Here is a 12069-nt window from a genome sequence, read left to right as displayed (position 1 = left end):
TTTTTCGCGGTTTTTTCGGCGATACGATGCCGCGGCCGACGCGCTGCGCGGCTTGTGGCGAACCGGGGTCCCGCATCTCCAGGGAGGGCATCTGTGCCCGGTGCCTTCCCGGGGGGGGAAGGCACCTCACAGCCCGTCGCCGATTTCTCTTTTCTCGCTCCTCTGCCCGGGCGCCGGGGGCGGGCCCCTCCCCCAGGCCTGGCGGGAACGGCGGCCATCTTGAACACTCGGCGCCCCGAAGTATCTCAGGAGAGGTCGACTGACAGGGAGTCGGAGCCGGATTCGCCCCCGACCTTGCTGCCGGAGCAAGGCCCGCAGGGGCGGGAGAGCGCAGACGTGCCCCCCCTCCAGAGCCCCCGCGGCGAGACCGGGGTTTTCCCCGGAGTTTGTCCTGCTTATGCACACGGCATACCTGCAGGGTCTGGATGCACCGGTGGACCCCCCCCTGCCAAGACATGCCGGACCTCGCCTGCGGCTCAGGCCCCCCCCGTTGCGGCGGGAGCGGGGGCCCTGCGCCTTCCCGCACGTGCTCGGGTTTCGCCAGCGACAGGGGGAGCGGCGCCGGACCCAGTGGACACTGATCCGGACGTCATGGATCTGGGGCAGGGGGACGCCACGACGGAGGGGGACGACCCGCGTACGCTGCGCCTCTTCCAGAGGGAAGAGCTGGACGAGCTCATCCCACGCATCATTCAGGAGCTGGATCTGGATCCGCCGCCTGACCCGCCTGCTCCAGTAGCGCCGGCGGTGGTCACATCCTCGAAGAAAGGAGATCCGGTCCTGGCGGCCCTGCGCCCGAGGGCGCGGGCTTTTCCCATTCACGACTCGTTCCTGCAGCTCCTCACGAGGGAATGGGATACCCCCGAAGCGTCTCTGAAGGTGGGTCGTGCCATGGAACGGCTGTACCCGCTACCACAAGACTTCCTGGATCTCATCAAGGTTCCGAGAGTTGACTCTGCAGTCTCGGCGGTCACAAAGAGGACGACAATACCGGTGACAGGGGGCACGGCCTTGCGGGATACGCAAGATCGCAAATTGGAGATCTTCCTGAAGAGAGTCTTCGAGGTCTCCGCGCTGGGTATGAGAGCAGCGATGTGCAGTTCACTCGCCCAGCGGGCGAGCCTCCTGTGGGTTCAACAACTTCTCACCTCCCAGGACCTGCCAGCGGCGGAGGCCGCCCAGGCGGACAGGTTAGAAGCTGCAGTGGCGTACGGGGCGGATGCCTCGTATGACCTGTTCCGCGTCCAGGCAAGGGCTATGGTCTCGGTGGTGGCGGCCAGGCGGCTGCTGTGGCTTCGCAACTGGGCGGCAGATACGTCTTCCAAGTCGAGTCTGGGCTCCCTGCCCTTCAGGGGTAAGTTCCTCTTTGGGGAAGATCTGGACCAGCTCATCAAGTCACTGGGGGAAAATGCGGTTCACCGCCTCCCGGAGGATAGATATCGCCCTTCCCGGGCGTTCGCTTCGTCCCGGACTAGAGCCAGAGCGCAGCGGCGTTACAGGAACTACAGGCCGGGGGGCTCCAGGCCGCCCGCTCCCCGGTCCCAGCCCTGGTCGCGCTCCTTTCGCGGCCGCAGGCCCGTGCGCCCCGCTCTCGGGACAGGTAACCCCTCCCCCAAGTCCTCACAATGATGCCAGAGGCGCCCACTCCGCCGTCCCCAGGATCGGGGGGCGGCTGAAGTTTTTCTACAGGGAGTGGGCGCGGATTACCTCAGACCAGTGGGTCTTGGACACCGTAAAGCAGGGTTACGCATTGGAATTTGTCCGGCCACCGAACAGTCGTTTCGTATTTTCCCCTTGTGGCTCGGCCCTCAAGCGGCAAGCGGTTCAGTCAACGCTGAACAGGCTTCAGGAGATAGGCGCTATTGCGCCCGTGCCCTTCGGAGAGGTGGGCTTGGGCCACTATTCAATCTACTTCGTTGTGCCAAAGAAGGGCGGGTCCTTTCGGCCCATTCTGGATCTCAAGGAGGTCAACAAGTCCCTTCGAGTGCTCCGTTTTCGCATGGAAACGCTGCGGTCGGTGATCGCAGCAGTGCATCGGGGGGAGTTCCTTGCCTCCTTGGACCTCACGGAGGCTTACTTACACATCCCCATTCGGCCGGATCATCATCGTCTTCTGCGATTCAAGATACTGGACCAGCACTTCCAGTTCATAGCTCTCCCGTTCGGACTGGCGACGGCACCACGTACCTTCACCAAGATCATGATAGTCGTGGCTGCGGCTCTCCGGAGGGAGGGTATCCTGGTTCATCCCTATCTAGACGATTGGCTCATTCGCGCGAAGTCGTTCACCCAAGGCCAGGCAGCCATGTCCAGGGTGGTACAGTTCCTGCATTCCCTGGGATGGGTGGTGAACTTTTCCAAGAGCTCCCTCGTACCCTCACAGCGCTTGGATTTCTTGGGGGCGACCTTCGACACCCGGCTGGGCAAGGTCTTCTTGCGACAGGACAAAGCGCTCTCTTTGCGGGATCACATACGACGATTCTCTGCGTTACTGGAACCCACCTCCTGGGATTACCTGCAACTCCTGGGGGTGATGGGATCCACCATCGATATGGTCCCCTGGGCGTTTGCGCATTTCCGGCCCTTACAGTGGGCGCTCCTCTCCCGTTGGAAGCCGGTATCACAGGACTACCAGATGATTCTTCCACTTCCTCAGAAGGCCAGGGACAGTCTGGACTGGTGGTTGGATCCGGCGAACCTAGCCCGAGGCGTGTCCCTCGACTTACCGGATTGGGTGGTGGTAACCACCGATGCCAGTCTAGCGGGCTGGGGCGCGGTCTGCGATCGCAGCGCCACGCAAGGAACGTGGTCGGCGGTGGAGGCGACGTGGTCCATCAACCGTCTGGAGACCAGGGCGGTCAGGCTCGCCCTGCGGCACTTTCTCCCGCTCCTCCGAAACCGCGAGGTCAGAGTGCTATCGGACAACGCGACCACCGTGGCCTACATCAATCGCCAAGGAGGCACGCGCAGCCCACAGGTCGCGCTGGAAGCAGCGCTGCTCATGCAATGGGCGGAGCGTCATCTCGTCCGGCTGGCAGCGTCACACATCGCCGGAGTGGACAATGTTCAAGCGGACTTCCTCAGTCGCCAACGGCTGGATCCCGGGGAGTGGTCTCTGTCCGACGAGGCGATGCAGCTCCTCGTCCATCGGTGGGGGGCCCCCCACCTAGATCTGATGGCATCCGCTCTAAACGCCAAGGCTCCCCGCTTCTTCAGCCGGCGAAGAGAACGCGGTGCGGAGGGGGTGGACGCCCTGGCACTCCCATGGCCGGCACATCTGCTGCTCTACGCATTTCCGCCGTGGCCCCTAGTGGGACGGATGCTCCGCAGAATAGAAGGGCATCCGGGGGCTGTGATCTTCGTCGTCCCGGAATGGCCCAGGCGACCCTGGTTCGCGGACCTGCTGCAGCTGGTGGTCGACGGCCCGATCAGGCTGGGGCACCTCCCCTTCCTCTTACACCAGGGCCCGGTATTTTTCGAGCAGGCAGAACTCTTCTGTCTTGCGGCCTGGCTTTTGAGAGGCGACGCCTCCGGCGCAGGGGCTACCCGGAGGCGGTAATATCCACGTTACTGCGGGCGCGCAAGACGTCCACGTCGGTGGCCTACGTTCGCGTCTGGAAGGTGTTCGAGCTGTGGTGCGCCAGCCAGGACACCAGCCCCACGACGGCTTCGGTCCCTCAGATCCTTCAGTTCCTGCAAGACGGGGTGGACAAGGGACTAGCCTACAACTCGGTGAGAGTCCAAGTTGCCGCTCTTGGTTCGTTGTTGCGTGATGGAGGTTCTCTCTTGCAGCACACGGACATTGCTCGGTTCCTCAAGGGTGTCAAGCACCTCCGGCCTCCGCTACGGGATCCTTGTCCCTCCTGGAGTCTCAACCTGGTGCTGCGGGCCCTGTCGGGGCCTCCGTTCGAGCCTTTGCGCACTGCGACACTCAAGGATCTCACTCTCAAGGCGGTATTTCTGGTGGCGATCTGTTCCGCTCGGCGTATATCAGAGCTACAAGCGCTGTCGTGCAGGGAACCCTACCTCCGGTTCTCCGACTCTGGGGTCTCGATCCGCACCGTTCCTTCCTTCCTACCGAAGGTGGTCTCTGCTTTTCATGTGAACCAGACGGTGGAGTTGCCGTCCTTCTCCGCCTACGAGCCGAAGGCTCTCCGACTCTTGGATGTTCAACGCACGCTGCGTATATATCTGGAGGCTACCAACGAGTTCCGGACTTCCGACCATCTATTTGTCCTTTGGTCCGGGCCGAAGAAAGGCTCCCAAGCCTCCAAGACGACCATTGCGAGATGGCTGAAGGCGGGTATTGCCGCTTCCTATGTTGGGGCGGGGCGGACGCCTCCGCCTGGCATTGTAGCGCATTCTACAAGGTCTCAGGCGGCCTCCTGGGCGGAGGCGCGCTCGGTCTCATCCCAGGAGATCTGTCGGGCGGCTACCTGGAAGTCGTTGCACACGTTCGCGAGGCATTACCGCCTACACCTCGCCTCTTCAGTCATGGGGCATTTTGGTGAACAGGTTCTCCGAGCAGGCCTCGCAGGACCCCACCCGATTTAGGGAAGCTTGGGTACATCCCATGGTCTGGACTGATCCAGGTACGTACAGGGAAAAGAAAATTATTACTCACCTGCTAATTTTCGTTCCTGTAGTACCATGGATCAGTCCAGACGCCCACCGCTCTTGGGTTTCTACTCCTGCTTCACCTTGCTCGTGGGAACGGTAAGGGTTTCTGTACTTCACCACTTGTCAGTTTTTCACTGTTGTCCCAGCGCCTCACAAGTTGAATTGTTGTCTCTGCAGCCTCCTACACGTTGTAGGACGCCCATTGTTAGTCTGTTGTTACAGTTCCATGGCTGGTTGTTGCCAATTTTCTATAAACTTGATTCAATGAGGGGGTTCGGGTTTTTCTACTCGGGCTTTGATATACTCGATACTGAACTCCTGCAGAGGGGGTAGTTCTACTTATGGTGACGCCCCCTCAAAGCTTTGGCTGACTCCATCTGCTGGATTGGGGACATAACCCACGGTCTGGACTGATCCATGGTACTACAGGAACGAAAATTAGCAGGTAAGTAATAATTTTCTTATATAAAAACAAACAAATAAATAAATAAATAAAATGTACTGCTAGCAACATTTTTACTGGGCGAGGAGCCCTCTTGAGAATTCAGACAGTGCTGCGTGTTTTGCTTTTGGACTTGGCCTTAGAAGCAGTCCTGTGCTTTTTCCCTTATGTCTGTGTATCAGCCCCGCAGACTGCAAAAGTCAGGGCCCATGTTAGTTGTTGTCTGAATCCAATTCCTCTTCCACCCCCACATCAAAAGCACCAAGGCTTATTGGTTAGGGGTAGTAACCCCATGCCTTCTGTTAAGGGCAGTGACTGCCGCTCCATGCAGGTTACCCCCCACGCCTTCTGTTAAGGGCAGTAACTGCCGCTCCGTGCAGGTCACCCCCATGTTTCTGTTACGGGCAGTGACTGCCGCTCCGTGCAGGTTACCCCCATGCCTTCTGTTAAGGGTAGTGACTGCCGCTCCGTGCAGGTTACCCCCCACGCCTTCTGTTAAGGGTAGTAACTGCCACTCCATGCAGGTTACCCCCATGTTTCTGTTACGGGCAGTGACTGCCGCTCCGTGCAGGTTACCCCCATGCCTTCTGTTAAGGGTAGTGACTGCCGCTCCGTGCAGGTTACCCCCCACGCCTTCTGTTAAGGGTAGTAACTGCCACTCCATGCAGGTTACCCCCATGTTTCTGTTAAGGGCAGTGACTGCCGCTCCATGCAGGTTACCCCCATGTTTCTGTTAAGGGCAGTAACTGCCGCTCCATGCAGGTTACCCCCATGTTTCTGTTAAGGGCAGTGACTGCCGCTCCGTGCAGGTTACCCCCATGTTTCTGTTAAGGGCAGTGACTGCCGCTCCATGCAGGTTACCCCCATGTTTCTGTTAAGGGCAGTAACTGCCGCTCCATGCAGGTTACCCCCATGTTTCTGTTAAGGGCAGTAACTGCCGCTCCGTGCAGGTTACCCCCATGTTTCTGTTAAGGGCAGTGACTGCCGCTCCGTGCAGGTTACCCCCATGCCTTCTGTTAAGGGCAGTGACTGCCGCTCCATGCAGGTTACCCCCATGTTTCTGTTACGGGCAGTGACTGCCGCTCCGTGCAGGTTACCCCCATGCCTTCTGTTAAGGGCAGTGACTGCCGCTCCATGTAGGTTACCCCAATGCCTTCTGTTAAGGGTAGTGACTGCCGCTCCGTGCAGGTTACCCCCATGCCTTCTGTTAAGGGCAGTGACTGCAGCTCCGTGCAGGTTACCCCCATGCCTTCTGTTAAGGGCAGTGACTGCAGCTCCGTGCAGGTTACCCCCATGCCTTCTGTTAAGGGCAGTGACTGCCGCTCCATGTAGGTTACCCCAATGCCTTCTGTTAAGGGTAGTGACTGCCGCTCCGTGCAGGTCACCCCCATGCTTATCAGTTCCCCAGACCATAAAAGTCGGGGCCCTCGGTTGTCGTCTAAACCCAACTCTCCTTTTCCCTGTCATTGAGCTGAGAGCATAAGGCTTATTGGTTAAGGGCAGTAACCACCACACCAGCAAGTTACCCCCGTGCTCCCTCTTCTTCATTCCCATCCTCTAGGGATCCTCAGTGTTTATCCCGTGCACCTTTGAAATCTTTCACTGTTTTCCTCCTCACCACCTCCTCCAGAAGCGCATTCCAGGCATTCACCACCCTCTCCATGAAGAAAAGGTTTGAAGTTCGTGAATCATTAAAACCTTTCAGGTATCTGAAGGTCTGTATGGTATCTCCCCTGCCCCTCCTCTCCTCCAGGGTTATATATTCAGATCCTTCAGCCTCTCCTCATAAGTCTTCCGATGCTGACCCCACACCATTTTGGATGCCCTTCTCTGGACCACCTCCATCCTCCGAGATACGGGGTCCAGAACTGACCTGTACAAGGCCATCATCACCTCCTTTTTATTCCTCTCTCTCTGCAGCCCAGCGTTCTTCTAGTTTTCGCCTTGTCACATTGCTTCGCGATATTCAGATCCCAGACACTGTCACCCCAAGCTCCCTCTCCTGGTCTGTGCACATCTGTCTTTCACTCCCCATCACATACAGCTCGTTTGGATTGCCGCACCCCAGATGCACGACTCTGCACTTCTTGGCATTGAATCCCAGCTTCCAAATCCTCGACCACTCTTCCAGCTTCCTTAAATCACTTTTCATTCTCTCTGCTCCTTCAGACGTGTCCTCTCTGTTGCAGATCTTAGTATCATCTGCAAATAGACAAACTTTACCTTCTATCCCTTCTGCAATGTCGCTCACAAAGACATTGAACAGAACCGGTCCCAACACCGATCTCTGTGGCGCTCCACTTAACCCCGCTCTCTCTTCAGAGCAGCTTCCATTTACCATCAGGCGCTGTCTTTTATCCATTAACCAGTTTGTAATCCAGGCCACCAGCTCGGCACTCACTCCCAAGCTTCTCATTTTATTCACGCGTCTCCTATGCGGGACCTTATCAGAAGCTTTGCTGAAATCCAAGTAGATCACATCGAGTGCTCTTCCTTGATCCAATTCTCTAGTTACCCAATCAAAACCAATCAGTTTCACCTCCTCTCAATGACAGCTACAAAGCACGGACGTTAGAATAATTTTCAAATGGAGTCTTTTTAAAAAGTAGCTACAAAGTCTGTGGGGCTGCAGTTCCACAGTATCTCGCTGTATACTGCATGGTTTTTCTCTTTCAACCATTTCCCTGATCATGGACCGGCATTCACCTCTTGCCGTGTAATTTATGCGACTGCTCCTGAAGCAGGCGCTCTGCTGACACACAGCCATGTCGGATTTTTCATTCAGTTTACAGCACTGATTGCAAAGAATTATTCTGCTCCCATTTCATATTCTTCTACTTTCCCTCCATGTTTCCTCTTTCATGGATTGCAGTCAAGGCTGTTTTGGCATTGCTTCATCTGTTTTATACCTTTCTGCGCAGTCTCGTCCCTCGCAGCATGGGCTTCCACGCCCCATAGCTCTGATATGAGATGAAGCACCTTCCTGGCTCAACACCGCTCCAATAACCAGGACGGAAATGCTTCTGAGGATTTCCATCCTTTGGCCAGTGGCAACTGAGCGCCTGCTCTCCTGCAGGAAACAGTGACCGCAGCAGGCCCAATGCAGGCCACACCAGTGCAGGAAAGGGCCAGACTTTCAGCAGAGTAAAGCACCAACATCCAGCCAGAAAGGGAAAAGGGAGGAGGGACACTGTATCCATGTGAATCTGGACAGGTAAGAGAGACCTAAACCCCTGTATCCTTCCCAACAGCAGAGCATTGCAAAGCATTTTATAAAGTAAAAGTGAGAGGGTGCTGGGCATTACCATCCATTTCTACCATGGAATCATCCATCCTGGGAGGCGACAGTTCCCCCAGTCGTTCCTTCCCTTGTGGTGAGTCTGATGTACGCAGCTCCTACAGGGACAATGACCACTGGTGATATATCACATACAGAGGACACGTCAGCCACTAGTTCACAACAAAGAGACTCAGTGCTGCCGGCAGAGCTGTGTGTGAGGGTCTCAGTACTGGAATAGCAGGAGGTGCTGCAGGGCAGGAGTGAGGTGCATTGGCAGAGCTGTGTGTGTGAGGGTCTCAGTACTGGAATAGCAGGAGGTGGTGCAGGGCAGGAGTGAGGAGCATTGGCAGAGCTGTGTGTGAGGGTCTCAGTACTGGAATAGCAGGGGGTGCTGCAGGGCAGGAGTGAGGAGCATTGGCAGAGCTGTGTGTGAGGTCTCAGTACTGGAATAGCAGGGGGTGGTGCAGGGCAGGAGTGAGGTGCATTGGCAGAGCTGTGTGTGAGGGTCTCAGTACTGGAATAGCAGGGGGTGGTGCAGGGCAGGAGTGAGGTGCATTGGCAGAGCTGTGTGTGTGAGGGTCTCAGTACTGGAATAGCAGGAGGTGGTGCAGGGCAAGAGTGAGGAGCATTGGCAGAGCTGTGTGTGTGAGGGTCTCAGTACTGGAATAGCAGGGGGTGGTGCAGGGCAGGAGTGAGGTGCATTGGCAGAGCTGTGTGTGTGAGGGTCTCAGTACTGGAATAGCAGGGGGTGGTGCAGGGCAGGAGTGAGGTGCATTGGCAGAGCTGTGTGTGTGAGGGTCTCAGTACTGGAATAGCAGGAGGTGGTGCAGGGCAAGAGTGAGGTGCATGGGCAGAGCTGTGTGTGAGGGTCTCAGTACTGGAATAGCAGGGGGTGCTGCAGGGGAGGAGTGAGGTGCACTGGCAGAGCTGTGTGTGAGGGTCTCAGTACTGGAATAGCAGGGGGTGCTGCAGGGCAGGAGTGAGGTGCACTGGCAGAGCTGTGTGTGAGGGTCTCAGTACTGGAATAGCAGGGGGTGCTGCAGGGCAGGAGTGAGGAGCATGGGCAGAGCTGTGTGTGAGGGTCTCAGTACTGGAATAGCAGGGGGTGCTGCAGGGCAGGTGTGAGGAGCATTGGCAGAGCTGTGTGTGAGGGTCTCAGTACTGGAATAGCAGGGGGTGCTGCAGGGCAGGAGTGAGGTGCATTGGCAGAGCTGTGTGTGAGGGTCTCAGTACTGGAATAGCAGGGGGTGCTGCAGGGCAGGAGTGAGGAGCATCGGTAGAGGGGAGAGGGTCAGTTATGTGATGCAGAACTCGGTTCTGCTCTCTAACCTTCCTGTAGCTGCTCAGTGCAGGGGTCTCCATCGTCCCATTCTGGCTGTGCAGGAGCTGACGAGCTTCCTGAATTGCTTTGGTGATAGCATCACCTTCCCCCAGAAACCCTGCAGAGGGCAGAAGGAGCATGGAGTGTGAGAGCGAGAGTGAGGAAGGGAGAGGAAAACAAACAATGAGAGAGAAGGGAGAGAGTGCACCAGCGAACAGCAGAGCGAGAGAGAGAGGTCAAAGGGCACAGTGACAGCTCAGCAGAGAGCATCCTAAAACAAGTCCCGTTTTCACCTGAGTGACCGTCACTACTCACCCAGAGGTAGATTTGGCCTGGGGGGGCTTCCTGATCGCTCCCTGCTGGCTCCATTGTTTTGGGGGGCAGGGCCACAGGAGTTAAGCTTTACACCCGAGGAACTGGATGAATTGGGTAGCTGAGAGCTTTTGGGTTTTGCTGTTAAATTTAATGGTTGTGAAGATTCCTGGAAGAAAGAGAGAACAAGGTATTAAGTGCAACTGGGCCCGCATGAAAGTCCAGTTCCCAAAGTGGACTATTCCTCCTCCCAAATATGAGCTACAACTGCTGACGGCTCCTCTCTCAGACAGAGCACAATGAGCAGCTCCTGGAGGCCCCACCAGGCTGCGAGCGGGGCCGTACCTGTAACTGGAGATGTCCAGGCCCAGACGGCCTCTTCACTGCAGAAGGGGAACTGTGCAGCAACTGCATGGGGTAATCAACTACGAGGAAGTAAAAGCAACAGACATCATCAAAAACACATCCAGTGATAGTTATGAACAAAACATTCACATACCTGAAACACATCACCATTCCCAAACCAGGCTCCTCCACCTCACACCATCACCATTCCCCCACAAACCAGGCTCCTCCACCGCACAGCATCACCATTCCCAAACCAGGCTCCTCCACCGCACACCATCACCATTCCCCCACAAACCAGGCTCCTCCACCGCACAGCATCACCATTCACCCCCAAACCAGGCTCCTCCACCGCACACTATCACCATTCCCAAACCAGGCTCCTCCACCGCACACCATCACCATTCCCAAACCAGGCTCCTCCACCGCACAGCATCACCATTCCCCCACAAACCAGGCTCCTCCACCGCACACCATCACCATTCACCCCCAAACCAGGCTCCTCCACCGCACACTATCACCATTCCCAAACCAGGCTCCTCCACCGCACAGCATCACCATTCCCCCACAAACCAGGCTCCTCCACCGCACACCATCACCATTCACCCCCAAACCAGGCTCCTCCACCGCACACCATCACCATTCACCCCCAAACCAGGCTCCTCCACCGCACACTATCACCATTCCCAAACCAGGCTCCTCCACCGCACAGCATCACCATTCCCCCACAAACCAGGCTCCTCCACCGCACACCATCACCATTCACCCCCAAACCAGGCTCCTCCACCGCACAGCATCACCATTCCCAAACCAGGCTCCTCCACCGCACACCTTCACCATTCACCTACAAACCAGGCTCCTCCACCGCACACCATCACCATTCACCTACAAACCAGGCTCCTCCACCGCACACCATCACCATTCACCCCCAAACCAGGCTCCTCCACCGCACACCATCACCATTCACCCCCAAACCAGGCTCCTCCACCGCACAGCATCACCATTCCCAAATCAGGCTCCTCCACCGCACACCATCACCATTCCCAAACCAGGCTCTTCCACCGCACACCATCACCATTCCCCCACAAACCAGGCTCCTCCACCGCACACCATCACCATTCCCCTACAAACCAGGCTCCTCCACCTCACACCATCACCATTCACCAACCAGGCTCCTCCACCGCACACCATCACCATTCCCAAACCAGGCACCTCCACCGCACACCATCACCATTCCCAAACCAGGCACCTCCACCGCACACCATCACCATTCACCCACAAACCAGGCACCTCCACCGCACACCATCACCATTTACAAACCAGGCACCTCCACCGCACACCATCACCATTCACAAACCAGGCACCTCCACCGCACACCATCACCATTCACAAACCAGGCTCCTCCACCGCACACCATCACCATTCACAAACCAGGCACCTCCAACGCCATCACCATTCACCCACAAACCACGCACCTCCAACGCACACCATTCACCCACAAACCACGCACCTCCAATGCACACCCATTCACCCACAAACCACGCACCTCCAGTCCACACTGCAATCCACAAACCACAAACCTGAAATATAGCCTAGCCTAATGATTAACACAGTGGGCTACAAGCCAGGGAAATTAGGGTTCAAATCCCACACCACTTCTTGTGACCTTGGGCAAGTCACTTTACCCTCCATTGCCTCAGGTATAAAAAGACTGAGTCCTCTGGGGATAGGGAAATATTTGCAGTACCT

The 12069-nt window shown here is 56.9% G+C and overlaps 1 protein-coding gene across 3 annotated transcripts in view; it reads right to left on the bottom strand.

Moving 5' to 3' along the window:
* Positions 1 to 12069, bottom strand: part of SOX13 (SRY-box transcription factor 13) — a 69779-nt gene that overhangs the window by 15399 nt on the left and 42311 nt on the right. For all 3 annotated transcript variants that reach the window (XM_029574288.1, XM_029574287.1, XM_029574289.1), the window contains 4 exons: positions 10321 to 10400; positions 9979 to 10144; positions 9672 to 9781; positions 8368 to 8458 (listed from right to left, as the gene is read on the bottom strand). In XM_029574288.1, coding sequence (XP_029430148.1) covers positions 8368 to 8458; positions 9672 to 9781; positions 9979 to 10144; positions 10321 to 10400 — 447 coding nt within the window. The remainder of the gene's footprint in view (positions 1 to 8367; positions 8459 to 9671; positions 9782 to 9978; positions 10145 to 10320; positions 10401 to 12069) is intronic.

This window comes from Rhinatrema bivittatum, chromosome 12 (genome assembly GCF_901001135.1).
Source record: "Rhinatrema bivittatum chromosome 12, aRhiBiv1.1, whole genome shotgun sequence".
In the NCBI taxonomy this organism is placed as follows: Eukaryota; Metazoa; Chordata; class Amphibia; order Gymnophiona; family Rhinatrematidae; genus Rhinatrema; species Rhinatrema bivittatum.
Note: the sequence above shows the minus strand (reverse complement) of the source record. Positions and strands in the feature narration are given on the sequence as shown.